We start from the raw sequence: 27738 nt of genomic DNA on the forward strand, positions 1-27738 counted from the left end.
ATCACTATTAGCATGTGTGATAAAACTGAGCAAAACCGATGATTCAGACATCCACTGGTTCCATGGTCATTCAGTAATCTCATGCTCACAATTAAGAGATGGGGATATTCGTGTTCATAAACCAATACAAATATCCCCATCCCAGGTGCACCTGATGCAGGTCCGGCCCTTGGAACTGGCCCATCCACTCAACACGCTGCCAACCTCCTGCTCCAATCGCGGAAGTAGCTCTGCTGTCTTCCTGCTCTTCTGGCCACTCGGCAGCCGTGCAGGGAGACATGTCCTCCTACCTGGAGTGGCCAGCTGAGCCAGGAGACGGCACAGTGACTTCCACAATTGGCAAAAAGAGAGGCTGACAGCCCATGAGTGGACGGGCCAGTTCCAAGAGCTGGACCTGCATTAGGTGCACCTTGGATGGGGACACTAGTTTTCGTTTACAGATATGAATACCCCCATCTCTACTCACAATAGTTTCCTATGTGCAGTAAGATGCTGCAATCCTCTTTATAACCTGTTTCGGCCTAGCCACAAATGTGTGTTCAGTGTTTTATTGACTGGAAAGTATGTCACCGCCATGAGTCAAGAAGGCCACAGAGCTGGCATTTGGAACGCAGCAACTATCTTTATACATACTCTGCATGGTGCCGACATAACTGAAGCAGCATCCAAGTTGTGACTCCCCCTGCCAGCTTTTCTTTATGGCCCATCCTCCTGTGCTTTCTGATGGCCACTACATTAATAAGGTTAATAAAAATGCTTCTTTGAAAACAGCTATCTGCAATGCAAAGTGGACAGAGAAACCGGTCTATATCTAAAACTGTAGCCCACAGCAACTGCTGCACTGTTTTGTTCATTATTTCATATCAACTGTTAATTTTTGCCTATGCAAAAGAAACCCAAGACAATAAATGAGTTTTTAAAAAAAAAAAAAAGATGTGAGAATGTCCATTTGTGGAGAAGAGGACCTGGGGGTGTGTGGCGGGGGAGAAAGCTACAAATTGAGAAGAGCAGAAATTCTCCTCTTAAGATTGCAGTAGAATATCAACAGCTGCGGAACTCCTGCCATCAGAGTGCTTTCGATCAAAAATTCCCAGTGCATAGCGACAGGAGAACATAAGTGCTCTTGAAATGGCCTTCCCCTAAGATCCAGATGTCTTGAACGACACCTTAGAGAAGACCCCAGCCAGCTAGCTGAAGATGCCAGGAGGCACAATCCGCATCTGCAGGGCAAAAGGGTGAAGGAGATGTTTGTAACGTATACTACTGTGCAACTTGTCACATGTAATACTAGCTCTGATGGTGGAGTCCCAATCCCACTAAAACACCCAACAGGCCATCTTGCAGCTATTTCCATGCAACAGAGGAGCTTGCTTTGGCACACACAGCTGTACTGCACCAAAGTTGAAGTTGAAAACGGAGAGAGAAAATAATAAAATGAGGTCTTGTGTTATGATCAGTTTCCTAGAGTAAGAAGAAATAGCAATCGATGAGCTTATCTTCAGAGCAGGGCACAGGCGGGCTCTAAAGCACTAAACTAGTGCCAGGGAGCGCACGTTCCTCCAGATTTTAATACAGAATTTCCATTAGCCCTTACTAAGGAGGACTGATGGGAATTGCAGGCCAACATCTAGGAGATCACTTCATATCCCCCCTGCCGTAAAGCTATTATCAAAGTTGCAGCAAGGCTATATGACTTTGACTCTTTCACTCTCTCAATTCCAATTATTTCAAAAAAAGACTGAAATTGATGAGTCGCCATTACAAAAAAGGCAAACCCAAAGGCCAAAGGTAATAACAATTTCCCTCCCACTTCAAATTACTGTTACTTACCTTGCCTGGATCAAACAGAACTTTGATTGAGACACCAGAAGTGCTTAAGAGAGATTGCTGCTGTTCTGCAGTTGGATTTTGTTTTGTTTTGCAATGGTAATCCTTTGAAATTGTTTTTGAGTCTTTTGGGTGCCACTTGCTACTGTAAAAAAAAATAGCTCCTGTCGCCTTGCTTTTAAAAAAAGACTGTAGAGGGATATAAGTTTACTGAGGATGTGAGCACAGTGCTCAGAGAGCATAACCCGCTTCTGCGCTTACAGTTCTTGACAGGAGAGCAAAGGAGCAGCGGGGTCTGGGAGATACTAAGTGCTTTTCTACACGTAGACCAGCCTCAGCTGCCTTGAAGGAAACAGTTGAATCCTCTTTGGACCTTTCAGGTTAAAACAGGAATTGTCCTAGACATTTTGCTGCCCAAGGCCCTGCAGCAAATATCACCTCCTCCCCCTACATGCCATGGTGCATAGTATCCTATTCCAGTCAATGTTTAAGCACCTGAGGCACAAAAAAACCTACAAAAGACTCTCCCCGCCCCTGGCAGTAAAAATATACAAAGGCAGTACATAACGACCCATATAGTTCCCTTCTGAGACAGCCGAAACCTGACACGTTAGCTACTCACCTTATTTCACCTAATGGTGCGGCAGCCCTCCACCGAACTGTATTTTTGCATGAGGAGCAGTTTTAAAAATACATATACAGCTGAAGCTCTTTTCATGCCTGGAGGATAAAGCCCCAGTGGTCCAATGCAACTTTCTTCCAACACAGCTTTCAAAGAGAAATGGTAGTCTTTCAAAATATATGTTTGACTGAAATCTCACCTTCTTTTCCACTCTGGGAGCCCAAGGTGGCAAGACACTTGCTCCCCCTTTCTCCTCACCATGGAGAGGACCAAAAACAACACCGCGTTTGCTTTGATATTTTAAACAATCTTTTCTTTTTTATTTTATTTTATTTTCAACACCATGCCAGCCTCCGTCGTCTTTAAATGCTGGTCACAAAAGAGAACACAATACTGTGCTTGCTTCTTTTTTTTCCTTTCTTTTTCAGTTGCTTAGTTTTTTAAAAAGGAAGTTGTCAGCACTGCCCATTCCTCTTCCAGAACTCGGGAATGAAGGGAGAAAGAGAGAGAAAAAGGGGGCGGCACAAAGAGGTCTCGCATTCCCTTGGAAATTGAAGGCAATGAGTCTGATGAGCTACTTTGGATGCCGCTCCCGCGCCAAAGGCAACAACAGGAGGCAACTGCCATCTCGCTTTGGTCCTGCTCTCCTCTGAGGGCACTATTAATGCCTCAGCCGCGGTGGATCACCACCAGCAGATTTCAGGCATTAAAGAGTTTTCACCACCAACTGGGTCTCTTCCAGATGAACTGGACCGCAACCCTCACTGAAGGCTGTAGTTCAACCCAGCTGGAGGGCACTACATGGGCAAAAGCTGGCATAAAGCATGCCTCCTTGCACTCCAAAAGTCATTCTTCACTTCAGGGGAAGTCAGCCATTTAAAAAATTCCGTTTGGGTAGAAGGAAGCTAGAGACTGCAACATGGGGGGAACTTCTGTAAAAGTTATAAACCAGTGAACTACAAACTTTTCTTTTTAAAAACAACAGCATGATACCAGTTAAAAGTCAATTCAAAATTAGTGGCTTAAACAGAGACGGCAAATGCATTTTCTATCAAAGTTATAAAATCGCAACTGTGCACCCACGTCCAAAAGCCAGCTCAAATAAACCCCCGAGTGTTTCTGCCTACTTTTAGAAAGCCATAAAGATGGGAGGCCTTTGGTTTGGTTTGATTTTTTAAGACCACGTCACCCAGAATCCCATAGCCAGTGCAGGCACTGACCATGCCAGCTGTGAGATCCTGGGAGTTGTCGTTTAAGAGGACACACATTTCTCATCTCTGCAAAGTCCCTGTCATTCCCACAGCACAGTAAAAATTCCAAGAAGGGTATGAAACCAGGGCCTTCAACATAGCCATTAATTCTGAAAGTTAAGTGCCCAACTAGGGAAGGCAGCACCCATTTCTAACATGGAGTTGTGCATTCCTTCCCTACACAAATACAAAGGGACCAGAGAGCACCGAGACCATCTGTTCTTGAGAAGGGAATGGGAATGGTCTTGAAACAGGCTGGAAGCCATGGAGGTGAAAATGGGTGAGCCACAAGAAACTAACTTACACCATCCCTCTTCCCTCTGACACTTTGTGGACATAGCTGGTTGCAAAACCAGATACAGCCTGAACTCGAACAAGGGCAGTCATGATGGCTGGCTTTGCAAAGAGCTATCCATTTGGAACCCAGTCCATGAAATAAAAGAATCATGCCAAACCAATCTTTTCCCAACTGGCACTCTGTGAAGCTACCAACCCTAGTTTCTGGACTGGAGGAAAGAGTACATTAGTGGCCCTTCTGCCCCCTGCTTTTAAATAAGCCATGGTAAGTGCATACTTTGGTGATCTGAGACCTCACCTTGATCTAGCTTTGGAGATGCTACTGGTTGGAAGAGATTCCTTCATGCCAATGAACCAACCGCAGCCATTGCTACATCATAAGAAGTACGGATGGTTTTGCACCACAAAACCTGGTGCCTGAGAAAAACTGCTGCCCCCCCCCCCCAGGATGAACTAGCATATTCAAGATGCTCAAGGTCTGGGATTTCAGGAATTAATAGAAGTCAAGACAATGGTATATATTTTTTAAAAAATGATGGGGGGGATAAAGGAGGCAGGTATTTTGCACTGTAGACCAAGATGCTCCCAACTCTTCATGCACGCACAAACATACACCCAAACATCCACAAACATCCACCATAATAAAAACTAATAAAAATCATGACTAAAAGCTCACGATGTACAAAATGTTTTAGGAGGCAGGGTTTAAAAGGAGAAGGCGGAAGCAGTCAGTCTCATGTGTGCTTTGTCACCTTGGTAGCTTAAACTGCAACCCCACGACTACCCATATTCTCCAGTCACTCCCCTCTAGGAGGGGGACAAAGAAGAAGTAGTAGAGAGATCCACAGCAGCAACTCAGCTGGGATGGATTTTGGTTAGGCTGCTCTGGATTCTTTTTTTTTTTTTTTTTTGGATGTCGGAAGAAGAAAAGGGAGGGGGTGTTCCTCAGCGATGGAAAAGGAGAAAGACATTCAGCAGCCACCGGCAGGAGTCACGATCGCTCCTTGGGACTTCACTTTGTGACGCTGGCCTCCTCGTCGCCGGCCTCCTCCTCCTCCTCCTCCACCACCACTTTTTGCCTGTTGTGGGGTCAGGGACAGGGAAGGAGACACAGAAAAGCTCATCTAAGGGTGTGGCAGTCAAGACAATGTCTCGATCTCAGAGCCTCAAACTGAACAAAAGAATTTGGGTAGGAAACATAAATCAGAAGTTTCAGAAAAGCTAGTTTCAGAAGATATCAGAAAAGTGCTGTGTGGTCTCCAAAACAATACAAATGTAAGAGCAGGTGACACCTTAATTAGACCACTGAAAAAAGCACTTCTTTTAGTGGTCTAATAAAGGTATCACCTGCTCGTTCATTTGTATAGTTTCAGAGGATGTTAGTCTTTGTTAGCATATCAGGCAAAAATAAATAAATAAATAAATAAATAAATAAATAAAGAAAGAAAGAAAGAAAGAAAGAAAGAAAGAAAGAAAGAAAGAAAGAAAAAGAAAAAGGAGAGAAAGAAAAAGAAAGAGAAAAAGAACGAAAGAAAGGAAAGAACGAAAGAAAGAACGAAAGAAAAGAAAGAAAAGAAAGAAAGAAAGAAAGAAAGAAAGAAAGAAAGAAAGAAAGAAAGAAAGAAAGAAAGAAAGAAAGAAAGAAAGAAAGAAAGAAAGAAAGAAAGAAAGAAAAGACAAATGTTGTGGCACCTTGAAAACTAACTCCTATATTTTAGCTAGGTGATTCCAGGAAGAGTTGGATAAATAAGTAACTTTTTCACACTTTGGTCCAAGGTGGGTGGGTGTGGGTAGGTGTGCATGAATTCCACATAAGAAACAGCATCTATATGTCTACCACAATTGTGTCTGAAAAGGTAAGGAAAGAAGAAGCCTTGACCCCCTCTGTTATATCAGCACGATTGACAGATCGAGGCAAAATGTGAGTTCAGAAAAGAAAAAGAACTTGAATGAGAAGGAAATCTCTCAGCCAGGGTGACCTTTGCTCCCTGTGGCAATTGAGCCAAAGCACCAGGAGAGTGCAGAAGTACCTTGTTGCCCTCTCGGTTGTGGAGCTCTTCGTCCAGCGCAGGCTGAAGGGAAAGCATCAGGAAGAGAGAAGCAGAGGTGAGCTTGAAACATGACAGACACTCAAGACACTGGAGAAAGATCGGCAGCAGGGAGAGCAATCTTTGGTCAGTGCAATCCGGTGCAAGCCAACACAGAAACAGAGGCTGCTGTATGTAGTGCAGTTTGCTGCCTAGCCAGCAAGTATAGGAATGCAGCCTAAACTGGCCACCAGCTGAGCATAGCAAGAGAGAAGAACAGAGAGACTGTGCACAGAAACTTAAGAGCTCAAGGCAGCTCCTGAAGGAGGAGCAGAGGGAGAAGAAGGGGATGGGGGATCCATTTTAACACCAAAGATGCAAAGCAAGTACCACAGTTCAGAACCTTGCAACCCCAAGTAGAGCCTGGAAAATATTTTTTGTTAAACTATCGCTCCAAAATCCCAATCCCAACAAAGAATTTAGGGAGCCGTAATCTTTTCCAAGCTTTGATCCCAGCCACAAAAACACACCTTGTAGTATTTGCATTGAAGAGTGATTCTTTGTGGCAACAGACAAAGCTTTGTTCGTTTTAATGGAAGCTTGCACTTGCTTTCAAACACCTAAATTAAGCCTATGCTTTAAACCTCTAAACTTGGAGGTGGCTTATAATATTATATTTAAAATAAAGCAGAATAGGATTTTTTAGAAACGAAAATTGAAGCAAACGAAAAGCAGAAAACACCGTAAGATTCATGGGAGCTGAAAAGTCTTAATTAAAAAGTGCAATCGCCAAATGCCTGTCAAACAATATATTGTACATTTCATCTGGAAGGCAAAAACACTTCCAGTGAAGATACTCTACAGCTTTGAGGCAACCAAAAAAGGCCCTTCTCCTCATTGTGGATACACGTACTTCATACAGCTCAATGTACAAAATATAAAACAGCCAAAAGTTTCATTAGAAGAAAATTAGTATTACATCTATGTTAAGGTGTGATATTCAAGACTTTTTTTTAAAAAAAAATTGAGATTAGACCTAGACAAAACACTTCTTGTGTCCAATACAAGAAGATTTTCAAGGAACAGAATAAGCTTCCAATTAGCAGGTATCTTTTTTTTAAACCACAAGATGATTCCCCAGAGCAAAATTGCTTTTTGGAACCATTTGGCCAACACATTCATACAGGCAACATGAACAGATCCCAAACACATACTGCTTGGCTGAGGGCCACCCATTAATATTCCTGCCCAAGTCCTGGAAAAACAAGAAACCTAGCTTTTCCAGGACCTGGACAGCCATTTTATTATAGGCAGCCCGAACACAGGAAAAGATACATCCATATTTTGGAAAGAATACCTGTGGTTGCTGGGCACCTGAAGGAGCGGAGGGGACTGCTCCCACAGAAACAGCATCCTCTGCCACTGTAGGACTTGCTGTTGCTGTGCCAGCCTGGGCACCCCCTTCCTCTCGCTTTGTCAGAGGGCCCTTCTTGGTTGACTGCATCTTGATCTGCTGGGGCTTGGAGTTCATTGGAGAGTTATTTGTCGTCTGGAGTAACTGCCAGTGAGAAAGAGAGGCAGGACAGTGAAACAGAACTTAGTTTTCCTCTGTGTGTATATGTAAGTGTTTATTACAGAGCACTGAACTACCCAAGCAAAATTCAGTTCTAATATTAAGCAAGACCTAGATACATAGAAAACAAAGGACAGGGTGAGCCAGAGAAACTGGCTTCGCTTGGGTCAAGTCTCATTCAGAAGTGCACAGTTCCCTCCTTTCCCACTTTCTTTGTAGGGGGAAGAAAGAGAAATGCATATCATTAACCATCACCTGGCTTGCTTATATACGCTTTCCTTTTTACTTCTCTTATTCCTGGTGGCTGAAGAATAAGCAAATTAGCTGGGTAGAGCAGAGTGGAAAAAGTTAGTCTTTGAAACTACAGCTCTCAGAATTTGCTAGCCAGCACAGCATAGAGCAAAAAAGTAACTTTGCACCATGCATTGTAACTGCCCCCAATTGAGGGCCCTGAAGCAGTGTTGGACTACAAAACCCAGCATCCGTAGCCAGCATGCAAATTCAAGATGATTCAGACAGCTGTTGCCTCTATTTTTTCTAAATGAATCATGTGGCCAAGCTTGTCTTCTGTAACTATTTGTGTCCATTAAATTACTCTCCTCTTGAAAACAATATTAGGTAGGTAGATAAGCAGGTAGATAGGTAGGCAGACAGAGAGACAGAACAAAAATGAAAAAAGAAAAAGCAAGAGACAGGAAAGTTGCAGCACTTTAAAGACTAGCTGCTATATTTTATTGTGAGCTTTTGAAGATCACGTCCACTTCCTCGGACATTGCAGTAAGACTATATGACTGATCTGAGGGTGAAAAAACACCACTGAGAAATTCTCAATCAGCTACAGATCAAACAACAAACCCTAGTTTTTAGAGCACCAATTAATCAAAGGCAGGAACACAGTGAGCATCAAGAGACATGCTCATTCCAAACTCTCCACCTTTGAAAACTCACACCCTACCTTGTCATAAAACCTTAGTTACCTTGGTGATGGTTCCCACAGCTTTAGTACGTCCTTCGCGGAAAACCAAACGCTGGTCTATGTGCAAATACTCTGGGGTCTTGATGAAGCGGAAGTGGACAGTAGCTTTGTCTCCTGTTCGAAGGCAGTCCTTGTCCATACTGAGGATAGTGGCCGTCTGGCGAATGCTGCCACAATGCACTGGGAACAGAAAGATTCTAAATGGCATTCAGTCAGCAGTAAGAGAAAGTACCTCAGAAGTGCAGAATCCCTCAAACTATAAACTGTTACGCTGTAATGTAAGGGGACTTTTCAGATCACAAGACAAGCAGAAGGCAAAGAGATGAGAGTAAGGGTGGGTAACATATAGCCCACATATGCTCCTGCCCATTTTTGGTTCCCCCCTGCTGAATCTGCTACACTTCCACCAAATTTTAGCAACGACAAAGAAAGCCACATTTTATTTTTAAAGACAGAGCATACAGAAATCACCAACCTTGTTTTCAAAAAGAACTATTGGAAGCCTCTCCCTGAGTCTGCAATTCAACTTGAAAACAAGGTGCATGCAGCAAAAAGTTACTGGAGATTAATACAGGAAATGCTACAAAAAAATCTTAGGTGATTTAAACTGGGATTGTTTTTATTGAATGTTAAGACTGAAACTGTAGATAAAGAAATGAGATATTGGATAAAACATGTAATTACAGCAGCGAGGATACTATATGGAAGAAAGAAGAGGTACCGTCTCTGGAAGAATTGATAGAAAAGATACTGGAAGTGGCGGAGATGGATGTACTAACAGAAGCACTAAATGAAAGAGCATCTCAAAAAGGACTTAAACATAGGAACAGTTTTATAACTGGATCTGAAATATCGACTGGAAAGTACAGGTAAAAGAAGTATAAAGGTAAAGGTAAAGGTTCCCCTTGACAATTTTTGTCCAGTCGTGTTCGACTCTAGGGGGTGGTGCTCATCCCCATTTCCAAGCCATAGAGCCAGCGTTTTGTCCGAAGACAATCTTCCATGGTCACGTGGCCAGTGCGACTTAAGACACGGAATGCTGTTACCTTCCCACCGAGGTGGTCCCTATTTATCTACTTGCATTTGCATGCTTTCGCGTGGATTCGATCTTACGACTGCTTGGTCTTCTGACCCTGCAGCACAGGCTTCTGCGGTTTAGCCCGCAGCCCCACCACGTCCCTTTAAAAGAAGTATGGGAAGGTCCAAAGGAATGAGAGAGTTGTAAAGATAGGTAAACAATCTAACAATTCTTCCAGACTATGTGATTTCCCTTTTTAACATAACTAAGTAAGTGGATGGAAAGGTAAAGGTTCCCCTTGACAATTTGTCCAGTCTTGTCCGACTCTAGGGGGCAGTGCTCATCTCCGTTTCCAACCCATAGAGCTAGCGTTTGTCGGAAGACAATCTTCCGTGGTCACTGGCCAGCACGACTAGACACAGAATGCCATTACCTTCCCACCATGGTGGTACCTATTTATCTACTCACGTTTTTGCATTTTGCATGCTTTCGAATGGCTAGGTTGGCAGGAGTTGGGACAAGCGATGTGGGCTAACTCTGTCACGTGGATGCAATCTTACGACTGCAGGTCTTCTGATCTTGCAGCACAGGGGCTTCAGCGGTTTAACCCGCAGCGCCATCACGTCCTTTATTATTACATCCTTATTATCCTTATTATTATTACATCCTTAGTGGATTATTAGTGGATGTAAGAATACTCTTTTGCTCTCTGGAATTTTACCGTTTCCTCACCCTTATTCCTTCCTTCCTTATTCCCTTGTACCCACACCCCAACCCTTACCCTTATTGAAAATGAATAAAAACCTTAAAAAAAACACAAAATCAAGGTGCATGCTTTCTGTATGTATACTTTCTTTTAAAAGTCAAATGTGACTTTGTTGGTAGTAGAGCAATAAATTTGACAGTGAGGATAAGATACAGACCTAAGCAGGTTCAGGAAAGCCCAGGTGGGCCTTCGAGACATTCCTAACCCAACTCAGAATAAAACATAGTTTCGTCCTGCAGTATTTTCTCTGGTAAGCTCCATGGCATCTTAACAGCATGGTGGCAATCTTATGAATTCAAGGTTCTTTTCAAAAGCAAAGACAAACAGGAAACATCAGAAAATATGTTCATACAACACACTGTTTTAAATATACAAATGATGTCACAGTTTCTCACATCTGAATTCCTCACTTCAAGGACATCAACTGAACCAACATGAGATTTCTACAGTCACACAAGTCAAACACTCCACATGGCAAAACACATGCCATGGAGCTCACTTCTGTCCTTCCAATTATGATCCTTATGAAAATCACCTTTCCTTTCAAGCCCCCACAGGATGCTGCTGCTCTGCTAGACTTTTTATTATCAGAAACAACAAATGGGAGAGGTTTCCTCGTGTAAACGCAGAAAGTGAATGCAAGAGACACAGGAAGCAACTCTTAATTTACCCATTGCCTGATAACGTGGACTGATGGTGGTAGGATGATGAAGAACCAGAATCTCTGCTTCAAATTCCCAAGATGCTTGTGGATTCAAGCGAGGGGACACCATTACCATGCCTTTCCGGATTGAAGAGCGCTTGATCTAGAACAATTTTAAAATGGGATTCAGGAACCATCTCATTTAACATTTGAATTCTTTTAAAATTATTTTCATAGCATCCTACAACACAAAGATCAGCAGAACCCTCTAAAATGCAGCCTCTTCTCAGATGGCACACGAAGCCTACCCTGTGTGTTTTGCAAGGGGTGAGAGAAAAAGTGCCAAGAGGAATAGCTTAAAGGGATGAGTTTATTTAGCACAAAGCTCCTGTCCTTAAAGTCAACCCAAGCACAATGCTGAACATGTTGTCCAACCTCCTTCTCTGCAGTCATTTCCTCATAGTGGCTTGAAGCACTTCCTCCAGTTTGGACCATGGATCGCTAGTATCAAAACACCTAAGACACTTACAAGGCCTAAAGCTACTGATAATGGCAAGCTCTGCTGAACTCTGCGGGCCTTACTTCTAAGCAGACAAGGCACAGGATTCATTTCAAAGACTATTAATGAAGTCCAGCTGTAACTGGAAAAAATGTCTGGCCTAAATAGGTTTAAAGAAGTTGGAATGTAGTGGTGAAAAATCTGGCACGTGAACTCCACCATAGGAGTCTAGGTCTGTTCAGTCTTTACTATAGTCTAACTTGTACCCCAAATATGCTATGTAAATAACATTTTGTTTGTTATGTGTTGTCAAGTCACATCCAATTTACAGAGCCAAACAGAATATGTGAAATTCAAGGAGTGGTTTTACAATCGTCACACCCGGTTAGGTTTCCATGGCCAAGCACAGATTAAGACTTTAATCTCCTGGTCCTAATCCATCACTCTACACCACACTGGCTCATCTAAGTAATAGCAGGCTGCAATCTTAAGTGCCGCTGACACCAGCAGGACTTATTTTTGAGTAAGCATACTTAGAATCAAAATGTAAGTTCTCAAAAACTAGTTTTCTGAAAAGAAATGCACACCCACCTTTTTCAGAGCAAAGGAAGCTGTTTGGCCTCCTCGTACCTCTTTGACTGGCATGCGTTTGCGGTGGATGGACTTCACAGCAATGGGCAAGAAGTTACCCAGTGGGTCTGGGCCCAGGAGTAAGGTGTCATTTAATTTGATCAGACCCCTTAGAGTTGTCCCAGACACCACTGTTCCAACACCCTAGATGAGGAAGAAGTGGAAAAGCAACTGCATTAGTAACACCCCAAGAACAGCAGCGGAACTTATTCCTCTTCCCCATTCCATTTTCAGCCTTGAAAAGTATGGCAGTAGCAACTTCCCAAGACCACTCTTCTTACTGGAACAGAGTAAGTATCATCTATCTGGAATTCTGCAGGCTCCTCTTCCCTGTAACTGGTTCTTGGAGACAGGAGATTGAGAAACATCTTAAGCAATTCCAGGTTCTCACCAGTGACATTAGAAATCTGGAATATTGGGCACATCCTAATGGGAAAAAGAGAGAACAAGGAAGATATTAACAGGTTAGTGATATCCTGATCTTCATCTTTGGGGAAACACCCCATGCTTATATTGGCATGTTCAGTGCAAGAAAGAAAATGGCCTAATAAAAGCACCTTTACTCTAGACACTAGTACTAAATCCGAGTCACACTCAGTTAAATGAGTTTACATTCTTGGGATTGACATCACTTTTCTCTAGTACTATTTTTTTTTCCAGGGATGGCAGAACAAGAAGTGCCTGCTCAGTGTGACAGCCATTCTGCCTATCAGAATTATTGACAAGAAGAGACACCAGGGGGAGGGTAGTCTTGCTATAATTCTGATTGTTAAACCGACAGGAGTCAGAAACCTTTAGTTCATTGCAAATCACCCAGTGATTTATCAGTGTGTCTCACTTGACCTTCTGTCCATTCCCGGTCATACATGAAGCCTCAACAAGAACTGAACATGACCGAAAAGGATGTGTAGCTAAAGCACTTGAGAACCTGGGTGAGGCTTGAGATCTCTGCATTTTGTAACTTCCACATAACAATTAAAGATTACAGAACGCCTCTCTTCCTCTACCAGGTACCTTGGGTTTGGAATCTAATTGTAATAAACAGGAGAGGTTAAAAGAGGGAGTGTTCAATTTGACATGCCAAGTTCCATCAGGTAGTGTGCAAGATATTAAGAGAAAGGACTTGACGCCACACACTGTTTACTGTCAACCACACACAGTGTTTCACTTCTTTCCTTCTCCTGGTGAACTAATCTGATCCAAACAGATCTTCAGCATTTTTAGATCTGATAAAGAAGAGCAGAGACAGACCCTGCAGATCCGGCCAGGCGTTTTCTCTGGCCATTTATCTCAGCCACAGGTCCAGACGCAGCTTCTAACCATCAATCTGATCTTACCCAATACATTAATTCCTTCCATCTTAACATCATTTATGGATGCCAGAAATACAAAGCCATGCAGACAAGTTCACATGGTTTCTCTAAAATGTAGCTGTGGTGTTTCCCACCCACTAGCAGAAAAAGCAAATGACACGAGAACAAGTGTTACTCAGGAGACTGTCATAGCTCGAGTCCTGGTCAGTTCTTCCAGTCATATTCATCCATTTCCTTGCTCTCTACTGTGGGAAACTGTGCAATCTCTATTCAGCACACATTTTGAATCTGATTTTAACATTTTGCATCTGCCCAATGTCAAAGACAGGTGTCATCTACTAAGGAACTATGCTACCTGATCTGCAAAATTACTGCTGCTTCTTTACACCACAGCTGGCAAAAACTAAATTATATTTATGTTATATTTATGTCCCAGATCTATGACTGTCTGCAAGAGGGCCCTTTGGTTGAAATCTTCCTTGTTTATGTCAATTTTCCAAACGAAGGACCAGCTTGTTTTCGTTAATCACCTTTCTGAGCTGAAGTTAGAGGCAGTAACGATGACATCATCCTTGCTCTGGACCAGCACAGGAATCTTCCGGCATCCTGGGGACTTCAAAAGTCGTTGCAATAGCTTCAGAGTTTCTTCATGAATAAAATATTATTATTATTAGTTTTATTTATATGCCACATTTCTCCCAAAAAGGGACCCAAATAAAGAGAATTAGGCCAATATTCCCTTAATTACACTCAACTCTGACAAGTTAGCTCAGAAAGAGGTTGAATACATGGGCCACTGTCCACAGCAGACTTCTCGGAGAGACTGGCTGAATGATGGTCTCCTTCCCGAATGCTGCAAACAGGACAGTCCACATTATTCGTAATCCTCATTTAACCATAACATGGGCGCCTGTATTTTGTACACTTTTTCTGAAGCCATTTAGTAGCACACATGTTAAGTTCCAAAACTGAATGTACTACTGTTTAAGAACTATTCAAGGGGTACAAAGAAACAGCATTGTATATTCTACATATATTTGCATATATTAGAGATGAAGAATCCACAGCTCTCCAGATGCCTTTGTGACTCCAGTTCCCATCATCCTTGAGCCCTGGCCACACTGGAAGCTAAATCCAATGACATTTAGTGAGCTAGAGATTCCCCACTCCGGGTGTATAAATAATCAGCTTTGACAAATGGCACCATTTCCATTCTACCTGGGACTTTTGGTGTCATTTGAAGAGTGGCATCTAGAGATATTTAACCTTAAGTACAAAGGCCATGAAAGAGAACACCCAGGAATGTTGCTGGGAGACTTCAACAGCAAAGGTCACACTAGGCTTTCATGGCGGCAGTATGAGGTTTTCTGCACCCTAAACACTTTCTTAGTCCTCTTCATTGCTTCTTGTCACTAACTAAACTTACACTTCGTATCGTGTCTTACTAAAATATTCCAAGTTCTGAAAAAAGCCAGCAATCACAGTTTAGGAGTAGAGTATTTAATCTACATTGCTACCAATTACAGTGGTGCCTAGCAAGATGAATGCCTTGCCAGACAAAAAACTCGCAAGACTAACGGTTTTGGCAATGGGGTTGATGACTCGCAAGACGAATGTTCCTATGGCCTTGCTTCGTAAGATGTATGTTTTCCATTTTTTGTTCCTGTCTCATGTTTGCTGATTTTTAAATGTTTTTCTATGATGTTTAAAAAGTTCAAGTTTTTTGACTGAAATTTTTTAAATCATCTGCACAATATGTACGGCTTTAAAGAGCACTTAATAAACCCTTTGCAAACCAAATTTGACTTTATTCCGACTTCTTTTGCCCACAGCAACGCATTATTTAGATTTCAATGCATTCCTATGGGAAAACACGTTTCACAAGACATGAAACGCAGAACAAATTAAATTCGTCTTGCAAGGCACCACTGTACATCTTTTGGCTCAGATAAAGAGGCAAGTTACAGCGAATCTTATCAAAGACAACTTATAACTTAGGATTTTGCACAACCCGACTTTGTGGTGAAGATGGCAGTGAAGATCTTCCTTCACCACCATGACTTCATCTACAAAATGGTAGCCACCGGAACTATTTCATAGCAAGAACTATTTCCTGCTTAATGGAGACCCCAGAGAATGAAAAAGGCCCGTGGAGGCCCTACTGCATTCCATTATGCAGACAGAACTGATCATTTCTACAGCAATGTGTACATACAGAAACAACTATGGTTTGACAACAGGATGGCATCAGTTTTTTTAAAAAAAAACTTCAGAATGTCTCAAAAATGTCTAAAAATTGTTTTAAAATATCTTCAAACCATTACCTATAACACTGAAAAAACTTGTACAGTGGTGCGCCGCATAGCGACGTTAATCCGTTCCAGGATTAATGTCGCTAATCGGATTCGTCGCTATGTGGGGGGTGGGAACCCATAGGAACGCATTAAACTCCGTTTAATGCGTTCCTATGGGGCAAAAACTCACCGCTATGCGAAGATTCCCCCATCTGGCCACCATTTTTGCTGCCTGGTAAGTGAGGGCAGGGTGCGAAAATGGAGCGGGCAGCCATTTTTTTTCCAGTGGCCATTTTAGAACCACCGATCAGCTATTTTTAGAACATTGCAATGCGAAGATCGGTAAGCGAAACGCTTACCCATCATCGCAATGCGATGTTTTGCCATTCAAAACGTTGCAATGCGATCGCATTAGTAATCGCAAAAAACACGTCGCTATGCGGATTATTTGTTAAACGGTGTGCTCGTTAAGCAAGGCACCACTGTAGTATTGCTCCCACTTGCTATGCCACTTTTCAGAATGTAACTTTGTTATGTTCTTATTGTTGGAGGGGAAAAAGGAGAAAACCTCAACAAGTTACAAATAATTATGGTATCTGTGGCTCATTATATCCAAACACTGTTAATAATTTTCCGCTGGAGTAACTGGAACACACACACACAAATACTGTATCATGAATGACTGTAATATATGATACAACTTAATGTTCAGTTTTAAAGACAAAACATCCAACTGTAGCAGGAGGTCCACAATAGCCAGCTTTACAATCAGGAGGCCCATCACTTTTACGAAACAGTTTAATAGCTGGCTGTGGCTTTTGTCTCAGGGCAGGCAGCTTCATTTTTTCTGCTGACAATGTTGGCAACGCTTTTACAGCTTTGAACAGAGATGCCCGATTTGAATCACTGTCTTGCATCAAATTATAATGATTAGGAATGAAAAGCATAGAATACACTTCCCACTTGCCAAGAGCAGCCCATCTATGGCATCATCTACATATTTTGCTCGAATTGAAAGCTTTGAAGAACATCCAATACTTGATGCTAAGCATGGGGCTTTTGTAGTTTTGCACTGCAATTCCCAGAATTCACCAGGAATGTCCCCAGCCAGAATTCTGGAAAGTACAAGCAAAAATCAAAGTTAAGACAGATGTTTTCGATCATTCACAGCTACAGACCTCAGAAAGCCTCCTTAGAGACCTCCATTGTGGCGGAGAAGGAAATGCCTGGAAGTGGCTAAGTGGCAGGGGAATTGCAAAAGGTTATGGGACTGGTCGTGTTTTGAGAAGCACCCTGTACAGAGTCGAACTGGCACAGACACTACCAAGCCTATAACTCCTGGATCAAAGGCACAGAAAAAAGGAAAGAAACCACTGTGGCCACAAAAATCAGGTGATAAAAAGATCTCTGACAGATCTCTGTAGTGGATCTAAAACACTGCTTCCCTTCCTGTATCAAACTGATTTTAAAAAGTCTAATCTCTGCCACTGACTCTTTCTTATAAGCTTACTCATGAGAAGCAGCAAAGAAAGCAAAGGAAAATGCCATCTTTGAGCTGTTTCACTGTGCCAAATTATTTTGAGATTTATAGCTATGACCCTGCCTAATTTTATATCTTTCATCCTGCTATTTATGCAGAAAATTGCCTCCAGTGCCCTCTGTTTTATCTGATCAAATCTTTTAATTCATATTGTTTATCTATAGTTTATTGTTGTCTGATTTATTTAGCGTTTTAAACCACCCAGAATAGTGCATTGCACTAACAAGGTGGTTGGTTGGCTATTAAACAAATGAGCAAATGATTGGTGACTGCAGAGAAGAAAACTCAGGCTAGGTGGTGGTGGGAGTAAATTTCATATTTCAATTAAGTCTCAAGCAAGAAACTCACAAGTTCAAAAGCACATTAAAAAACACAATATAAACCAAGACTATTTTATAATCATTTGCCAGTTTTTCTGAAAGGTGCTCCCAAGAGACGGGATGACAAACACCGCTTATGGGAATATTCCTTTACCTTGGAGAATGTTGGCAGGGCACATATCAATCTTGGTCACCACCACAAAGACTGGAACGTTCAGTGCCAGCGCCAGGCCCAGGTGCTCCTTGGTCATCCCAACAATCCCAGCATTGCTGCCCACCTGCAACAAGGCAGAGCATGAGGAAAATGCAAAACAACTGTTTGGGGGTGGGGGGGTGGGGATGCAGGCACTGGCTCAAGACAATCATGCAGACACTTCAAAGAAAAAAGGAGTAAGGAGAAGAATTTTATCACAAAATGGGGGAGGCAGGAATCAAGACTTGCAATAAAGCAAGTACTGATCCAGCTGGTAGGATTTGCTACTCATTCAGATTATCATTATTATTTATTATTTATTTAATTTATACCCCGCCTATCTGGCCCACCGGACCACTCTAGGCGGCTAGATGACTATTAAGAGGCTTCATGGAACTAGAAAGGGTTATTCATACCTAAGACAATTATTTAAGAAACACAATCCTAGCAGAATTCAGAGCCACAAATAGGGTAGGTCCATTTGAATCAATGGAACCGACAGAGGAGCTGACTCACCAAATCCCTACTGATTTAATGGGCCTATTCTACTACAATTTATTTATCTATTATTTATTATTATCAGGATTTTAGCCACTGTTTATGAATGTCAGCAGAATAATAAAGGCTGTGCTTATGTTTCACCAAAAACATTCTTACTCCTTAAGCAAACAAACAAAAAATCATGTACCCCTTAGCTGTGGTAGTATTTACAAATATGTAGCAACCTCAAACTTAGTTCATATGATTTCCCAATAGAATTCTGCCCCATGCAGTTATGGCATAAGAGAGGTTTCCATGTTACTTTCCTCACAGGAACTAATAGCTGTGATTGTGTTTTCTTCTTTTCTGGCAATATTCTTATTAAAGCTATTATTCACCAATTTTGCAGTTTTATATTTCAAGCATTCTAGCTTCTGAAAACCTGCATTTTTAAAATCTCTGCCTTTTATCCAATTTAGAGCGATAATTATTGGGTCAAAATTACAGTATGGTTTTCTAACACCATCCCTCAGGCAGGACAAGCTTTTGTTGGCACATGCTTGATCCTGAAGTGCATTTCCTTGAGGGAGGGTGTGTGGAATCTGAGCAGCACACCAACTGCCTCTTGAAGAAATAAGACATAAATGACAAGACTCTCCCTCTCCTTTGTGAATAGAACTGGTTTCTTCAGAGAGCTAGCTATTTTGAGACAAACTGATGAATTCAATGTACTTTGTTAGTAATGACCATTTCCTTTACGTGGTGGCTTTATTTTTCTCTTACCGGAAAAAAATATCCTAAGTCAGAATGGAAGTCAGACTACAAATCAACCCACCCACTCAAAATATAAACACCAAGACCTTCCACCCCAAATAAACACCTCAGCATAATCCCACTAACTACCAAACCCTCAAAGCAGCATATAGCTGAAATGAAACACAGACTTTAACAGTGGCAATATCGGCACACAGTATTTTTGACTGGAGACCTATGCACAGTTACATCAGCTTTACTAGTCCAGGCTAACTGATCAATATTCAGTGGGAAGGGAGCTTTGTTATGTCTAACTACCTTTGCCCTACAAAAGCAGATCTTTTTGTCTCTGGGGAAAGCTCAAAATGGACCCCACCTCTAGTATTTACTTAAGGAAACATGAAGGTAGAGCAGGATGCATCAATTTGCCCATGTTTTAGAGGCATGATCCCCTGTCTAAATATCTTTACTTCTGGAGCAGACATTCAACCATAAATTTTTTCTTCTCTCTGAGGAATTACCAGTTATCTAATATTACAGTAAGGAAGATGCTACCAGATGGTAACGCCTACCCTTGCTATGACTGACATCAAACTAAGACAGCTCACCATTAGCATGCAAAAATCAGGTAGATGTCCTGTCATGCCAAAAACTGTAGTCTTCAGGTACTTCTCATGCCCAGCCAGGTCAATGAAAGTGATGACTTTTGTTGATTTCTCACAAATCTTAGTCCACTCTAGACTTCCACCATGGCTGTCAGGCTTGTTCACCACGTTGCCTTCACTATCGAAGCCTAAGATGTCATTGCCCACGCTGCTGGTACGACCTGACTCAATCTCGTGCTTGTGGCGAAAAAGTTTTTGCCGGGCAAAGCCACGCCCATTATCCAGCTCACCATGGGTGAGGACACCCAGCAAAGTACTTTTCCCAGCGTCCACATTGCCAACCACTGCTACCCTGTGGGGGAAGACAGGAAAAAGAAAAACCTATGAGCACACTTGACTGGCTCAAGGCCTTAAATAGCTTTCTCAGGACCAGCTCCATCATGAGGCAAAGAGAGATGGCCATCTCAGACAGATGATTTATAGCATTATGAAAAGGCAAAAAATTTGTCATAGATTTAGCTTGCTTTTATTGGGCTTTTACTGGCCTGACCAGGGAGCTGATATAACAGAAAACACTTTTACAGGGATCCACTCCACAGCCCCAATATTTCAAGGCAGCTTTCAACGACAGTGACACTACAACAGCTAAAATCCTAAATCGGAAGTCTAGATTAATCTCATCGACAAAATTCCACCAGTGAAAATAAATAAAATTTGAGTGTGAGAGCAGAATGAAAACCAGAATTTTCTCTCACAACAACAGTGTCTACAACCACATCCAGGTTCCGGACAATGGGCTAAATTAAGTTTACAACTCCTAACTTAGCATCAATAGCAGAAAAGTCTTTCGTACATTATGAGAGAGGGAGGGAAGTATTTAATTATTTATGGCATAATGGCAGTGATATCACATGCTTAGTTTGTCTCCAATGGGGAAGTTGTCTTTCATCAGTACCATGTTGGTGGTAACAGTCTTTTTTTAAAAAACCTTTAAGAGTGTAAGAACCTGAACATAGCTTGTAGGGCAATATTGTTGTTCAATCATTCAGTCGTGTCCAACTCTTCGTGACCCCATGGACCAGAGCACACCAGGCCCTCCTGTCTTCCACTGCCTCCCAGAGTTGAGTCAAATTCATGTTGGTTGCACTCAAACGGAGACTACTTTCAGAGCAGAGAGATTCAGGGTAGATTACGTTCAAAGTAGGATGGCCTGTTGCATGCTTGAGAATCACAGATATATTTAACCACGAAACAAATGTTACAAGGCATGTCCATTGTTGAAACCTTCCCCCTCAAAATAAACTAATGAATAAAGACTAAGCCAACTGAGTCAGAAAAAAATAGTTCCTTTTCCTGTGCATAAGCCCCAGTGCACAGTTAGGAAGGTTTACCACCTCCTATTGTGTACACTTGCACAGAGACATGAACATCTCAGTCTTGCACATTTAGGAGAATCCTGAAAATTACTTTTGGAGAGTAAATCCCCAGAATCCTTCCAACCAACAACAAATAGCTCCTGCTGGCAGGTTATTTTCTAACAGTCCAAAAAAGCTACTTTTGGCAAATTGCCTACCAAGTGTCAAGTGACAAAAACGCATATGCATAGGTCCTACCTCATCCATCCACCATTTTGCTTTTAATAACACAAAGCTTATGCATAAACGAGGTGGAGTGGGAGCTACATAAGCCGATGTTAAGTTTATATGGAGGACACTATGAGCCTTCTTAGGTAACTTTTTATCTAAATAGGAGCAATGAGGGGATACTTTTTCAGTCTAATGTTCACCAAACATTGCAAAATAAGGCAAAGAAAACATTTCTGGTTGCTAAGCATCGGGATCAAACTTCAGAAAAGCACTTTCAAGAAGAAGGTGGAAATCCAAGACATCAGTATTAGTTTAAGTATCCAGGTGGCTGGAATTTGTCCAACTACAACCTTCTATTTTATATCAGGAGCTGGCCGAATAGGCCATTCAGTCAGACCATGCCAGTGGTCAAGACTTCGATTCCCCAATGTAAGGCATTGGGCAGAAGACAGCATCGATAAACTGTTTCTGATTATTCTATACCTAGGAAATCGTCTCAATAAAACAGAATTGACTAAGCAGCACATACATTATTTAAAATTAGGAGTCTGTCCGAGCCACATATCCTACCCCCAGTCCTCAATGAGACCATTCAAAATTTAAAGAGCAAGAAAACCAGATTTCTGTCAATTGTTGGGAGATTAGAACATTGGCCAAAGAATTCTAACCAAATACATGAAGATATTTATTTTTAAAAAAACACGATGAAATCTTCCATTCAGCAGGCAATCAAACTCCCAACCTCTGGTTCCACAGTCGGATACCTAAACCACTAAGCTATCCAGCCAGCTACTTAAAGCTCCCAAAATCCCCCCCCCCTTCAGCTAGAAGGGATTAATCATGTTTCCAGCGGGTTTTGCAGTGATTTTTTTTGTGATGTTTTTCTTCGGCCAGAACGGATTAATTGTATTTCAATGTATTCCAATGGGAAATGGTCCTTCGACTTATAACCATTTCAACTTACGCCCATCTTCCTGAACCAATTAAGTTCGCAAAGGCACCACTGTATTTAAAGCTGAAAACAATTAGTATACAATGGTGGTTAATATCATTAAAAGACAATATTTAAAACTATGAACAATGAATAAAGAGGCATCTTACACCATTAACAGACAATATTAAGGCAAAGATCAATAAGTATACAAATAATTTTTAAAAAATTCCACTCTGAGAAATGGAAAACACAAAAATGGAAAACAAGTAGCACTAAAAATCCAATTAAATCAGTAAAGCATAGCAATCTATCCAAAATTCACACACTGGTAGCTAGTTACTGAGGGACAGCTTGCCTAAGAGAAAGGTCTTTGCTTGCGGAGGGACAGCAAAGCATAGAGGCAAGAAAAAATTTAATTAGCAGGCAGAAGTGGAGTTACCCCCATAGTCAGAGTTACCAGCTTTGCATCATTACTAACTGGACAGACTGCAGTAGTGGACGTCCTGCTGACTAAGCCTGCTCTCACCTATCTTCTTACCTGACTTCTAGGAAATCATTGTCTCCCACACGCTTCCGGACCAGATAGTCACGGACTTTGCCTCCTGCCTCTTGATGCTCCCGCAAAAGGATCACATCAGCATCTATTTGCTCTGCCATGCTCTTCACTGTAGCATAGGAAGCTTCCATGTCCGCATCACTGAGCCCATACTCAGTCCCATCTGTTGAATATTGGCAAGAACGGGGGGAAAAAGAACATTTGGCTTCAGCATTTTTTAATCTCCCAGTCTAGGAATTTCTTTGTCATTAAGACAATCATACCTTGTTACTGAACGGGGCTTGCCATACACAGAACAGGAGCGATGGACTGAGAAAACAAGGACTTCTCACTTTAAAAGATCATCAAGTAATTTGAGGGAAATACAGTGATGCCTCGCAAGATGAAAATAATTCATTCCGTGAGTCGCTTCGTATTGTGAAAATTTCGTCTTGCAAAGCGCGGTTTCCCATAGGAATGCACTGAAATTTAATTAGTGTGTTCCAATTCGTCTTGTGAAGCACGGCCGTAGAAAAACTTGTCTTGCGAGTCACCAAAAAAATATATCGCAAAACGCTTTTGTCTTGCAAGTTTTTCGTTGTGCGAGGCATTTGTCTTGTGAGGCATCACTGTAGAGTTTAAAACATATCCACTAAAGGAAGGATGAGCACCACTGGCCTTTTTACCTGTGGCTGAAAAGCAGAGATGTTCCAGAATGAACAAGAAGGAGAGTAAAAGAAAAGCTAGAATCTCCTACAGCCACCAGGTTTCACTCAACCCTCCACAACCTCCTGGCTCTACTTATTGAAGATGCAAGAAGGAGGACATACAACAGGGCTAGGCAACTGCAGCCCTCTCAACATTGCTGGACAAGAGCTACCATAAATTCAAATCACTGGCTATGCTAGCTAAGGCTGACAAGAGTGACAATACAAAAACATCTTTTCAATGATGTAAGCCACCTTGGGGTGGCATATAAATATTTTAAATATATAAATAATAAATTTAAAAAATCTGAAGGGTTACCACTGCCTAGTACTGCAAAAGAAAGTCATGCTGGTATGAAAGGCAGGTCCCTCAGATTTGCAGACCTACCTTCTTGAGCTCACGTGTGAACAAGACGATCCAGCAAGGCCTTACTAGCACACAGACTTCACAGTGAAAGAGAATGTGCATGCTCTTACTCCAGTCCCAAAATACAATGGGAAGTTTTACAAATTTGCTGTTGTTATTACTGCCTTTGAGGATTGGAACCAATTAGTGTTCTGGGCAAACACTAAGGGCAATTCAACTCGCTTGGCTATTTTAAATTTCTTTTACTCAAAATTAAATGGCAAATCAAAATCAAACACATATGCATGCATAAAAAGAACATGGAAGCTCCCCCCCAAATAACTTTGTTAGTCTCAAAAGTGTTGGAATGATTTTGTCTTTGCTTTGTTTTCATTGCTGCCAGAAGATACTAACATGGCTACACGGCATTTAGAGAGCTAAATACCATTACATTACGCCACCCCTGAAACTCCATATGTCAAACCACTTTTATTAAGCCCCTGCACCTTTTAACCCTTTACTTTCTGTAGTGACAAGGAAACCACACTCACCTGATCCTTGTCCGATGACATAGATGGTCTCTCCACAGCCTTCCTCCATTCTTTCCCACATCTGTCGCAGCAAGCTATCATACTGTTCTGATGTTGGGCTCACCATTACTAACTAAAGACAGAAGCAAAATATCCATGTTAAATCTGTAGATTTATGATGAAAATCAGAAACATCTGCACCGTCTTGCACACAATGGACTTAAAAGATCCTATTTTCTTAAGAGGCCTTATGAAATGCATTTCAACCAGATCATAAAATGAAACTTGAGCTACACCCAAAAGGAAAGAATTGCAGTCTAGGTGGGGCTGTCTTTTTTATTTTTAGGTATTAGAAACAAAAACAGAAAGTAGTGATATTCTGCTTGGGAGCCAAAGTTTAAAAATGAGTCCACAAAGGAAGGGGGAAAACACATGTCAGTATGCAAACCGCAGGGTTTATAAGTCCACCCTGCAGAGTCAGCTGGGAGTCTGATTCTCCACTGTGCCTCCAGCAAAGCAGAGCCAGCCTGTGTGGCCTTGGGCAAGATACACAGTCCCAAGTGCCCCTAGAAGAAGGGAATGATAAAGCACTTCTGAGTATTCTCTATCCAGAAAACTCTGAAAACGGGCTGCCCCAAGTCAGAATTGACTTGATGGCATGTGATGATTAGCTGTGACAAACTTGTTGCTTGAATACTGAAGTTTACTCATCTGAAGAAGCAGACGAAGTTCACAAATGCTCATTTCTTTGTACTTCACCTTTCTCCTTTAACAGGGCTAAAGATGGCTTACAACAATTAAAATAAAGTATTTAAGCTAAAAACAGTGGATATACAATACTAAAGGATCAAATGAATACAGTACTGAAAAACAAAAGCAATGCCAAAACACATTAAATATAATAAGGTACAACTGTCCACTGGGCTAGTCAGGTATAATCTAAACCAAATTAAAGAACCTTGTGATGAGGGTGAAAGAGGAGAGTGTAAAAAAACGGTCTGAAGCTCAACAGCAAAAAAACTAAGATCATGGCCACTGGTCCCATCACCTCCTGGCAAATAAAGGGGAAGATATGGAGGCGGTGACAGATTTCACATTCTTAGGCTCCATGATCACTGCAGATGGCGACAGCGGCCATGAAATTAAAAGACGCCTGCTTCTTGGGAGGAAAGTGATGAGAAACCTCGACAGCATCTCAAAAAGCAGAAACATCACCTTGCCAACAAAAGTCCGCATAGTCAAAGCTATGGTTTTTCCTGTAGTGATGTATGGAAGTGAGAGCTGGACCATAAAGAAGGCTGACTGCCGAAGAATTGATGCTTTTGAATTGTGGTGCTGGAGGAGACTCTTGAGAGTCCCCTGGACTGCAAGGAAATCAAGCCTGAGTGCTCACTGGAAGGACAGATCCTGAAGCTGAGGCTCCAATACTTTGGCCATCTCATGAGAAGAGAAGACTCCCTGGAAAAGACCCTGATGTTAGGAAAGTGTGAGGGCAAGAGGAGAAGGGGACAACAGAGGACGAGAATGTTGGACAGATCAAAGCTACCAACATGAATTTGACCCAACTCCGGGAGGCAGTGAAAGACAGGAGGGCCTGACATGCTCTGGTCCATGGGGTCACGAAGAGTCGGACACGACTAAACGACAACAGTCCATTTACAAACCCCACTCAGGCAGTCAGTCAGGCAAAGGCTGCCTGAAGAGAAAAGACGTTGCCAACTCCTGGAAGGACAGCTAAGATGGGGCCAGTCTGGCCTCATGTGGGAGTTCCAGTTTTATTTGGTCAGAGTGCCAAATAGAATGTGTTAAGAGAACCACAAGACTCTGTTGTCTTTTGTTGCAACAGACTAATACAACTAATTCCTTGGAAATTATTTAATTCATTTTTTGGGGGGGGGAATGTCTTTAAAGTATGCAGAACAGCAACTCACTGTACAATTCAATAAAGAAAAATACACACTGGGTGTTAATATTTTAACACATATCACATCACATTCAAAGGTACCCCTTCCGGTAAAGTTTCTCTCTACCAAACCTGCAGGAATCATTAAGTAAATAGAAAAGCACAACCCCAGAAACAGGATACAGTACACGCCTGACCTGTCAAAATGGCCAGTCACCAATTGTCTTCTCTTCCAATTATCGTCTGTTTTGATCCTATCACATGATATTTTCTCCAACTCAGCAAGTGAACAGGCATTTAGGTATTGCTTATTGTCCTTCTGTTTAAATGATGCCTCTTATTCCACATCAGAAAAGGTATTACAGACAGCAACATTCATCTAGTAACTTGAGTAATTATTCTTTTAAAAACGTAATAAATAATCATTTTTAAAACCCAAGTAGACACTGTGACTTATTCCATATGCTTGTGTGATGCACTTGGCACAGAGGTCGAGGGCAATCCTAAAACATGCATACATGGGAGCAAGTCCCTCTGGAAAGAGACATCCTTGCTCTTATGAGGATGCATGTTTAGGATGAGGCTGTCAACTTTTGCGATCGATGTGTAACCCTCCAGCGCACATGCCACGTACACCGGACCTTACCCATGGAGTCGTCGCCACCCCTTGGGATACACGCTTACATGAATTCATTCTCACAAAAGCCCGTTTCCACCTCAACCTCCACAGGCAGAGTGGATCGAGGCCGCCTGCTCCGGCTTCAGAAAGCGCCAACAAGGCTGATAAAAGAGCGTTTGGCGTGGATGAGCCCCCTTTTAACGAAGAGGGACTTTAACGAAGTCGCCCAAGGGACGGTGTAACCAGCAGGACACCCGGAGCGAACGGGGGAAGAGAACCGACGACCCGAGCCCCTGAAAAGCGAGCGAAGATCTCAAACAGAAGAGGATTCCCCCGAGCAGCCTCAGCCGCCGGCCGGGATCGATCCTCTCCCCCCCGCCGCCCCTTCGCCCCGGTTCCCTTCTCCAGCCTGCCCCCAAAAGCCCCAGCCGGGCCTACCTTGCTGGTGAGATCGAGCTCAGGCTCACCATTGAGGACCTCGCCGTCCTCGCTGCAGTCCGAGTCCGGCACTCCTGGGTGAAGCCTGGAAGAAGCCGCGGCGGTCCCCGCGTGTGGAGCCGGCTCTGGAGCGAACATCGAGGCCGGCACCGGCGAGCCTCCCATCGGAGAGCGACTTCGCTCCGCCGCCATCTTGGCAAACGCCCCCCCCCGGCCTCCTTCTCCTGCGTCATTAGCATAGGCCCCGCCCACCGGCGTATAAATTAGGCCGGAGAAATCAGCCGGCCCTTTTCGCATTCGCCTTTTACCTGGCTAGCTACTGAATAATTTAGTACCTCTCCAACCAATCGGATACTGGTTTGATTAATAATAGCTGTATTACTATGACAACAGCAATAGAACTGATTCATACAGGAGCCCCGCCTCTTCCAAAGACTATCCCACCCTCTCCAGCTTCTACGGGAACCCGCTTTTCTAATATAGACTGGAAAAAAAATGAGGGGGTGGGTATGTA

The 27738-nt window shown here is 42.4% G+C and overlaps 1 protein-coding gene across 2 annotated transcripts; it reads right to left on the minus strand.

Annotated features, from left to right (window-relative positions):
* Window positions 1-2735: 2735 nt before the first annotated feature.
* GTPBP1 (GTP binding protein 1) lies at window positions 2736-27627 on the minus strand. Of its 2 annotated transcripts, XM_020787686.3 has the most exons (13): window positions 27225-27627; window positions 24286-24397; window positions 22685-22865; window positions 19630-19978; window positions 17750-17873; window positions 13972-14086; window positions 12410-12554; window positions 12090-12272; window positions 11027-11162; window positions 8574-8752; window positions 7381-7581; window positions 6027-6068; window positions 2736-5075 (listed from the first exon to the last, which is right to left on the minus strand). In XM_020787686.3, the coding sequence occupies exons 1-13, from the start codon at window positions 27519-27521 to the stop codon at window positions 4968-4970; spliced, it is 2172 nt and encodes a 723-aa protein (XP_020643345.3). In that variant the 5' UTR covers window positions 27522-27627; the 3' UTR covers window positions 2736-4967. The 2 variants fall into 2 exon arrangements, with proteins under 2 accessions (XP_020643345.3, XP_020643346.3); XM_020787687.3 differs by lacking the exon at window positions 6027-6068 and having other exon boundaries at window positions 27225-27626.
* Window positions 27628-27738: the final 111 nt, after the last annotated feature.

Source organism: Pogona vitticeps, chromosome 5, assembly GCF_051106095.1.
Source record: "Pogona vitticeps strain Pit_001003342236 chromosome 5, PviZW2.1, whole genome shotgun sequence".
Taxonomy (NCBI): Eukaryota; Metazoa; Chordata; class Lepidosauria; order Squamata; family Agamidae; genus Pogona; species Pogona vitticeps.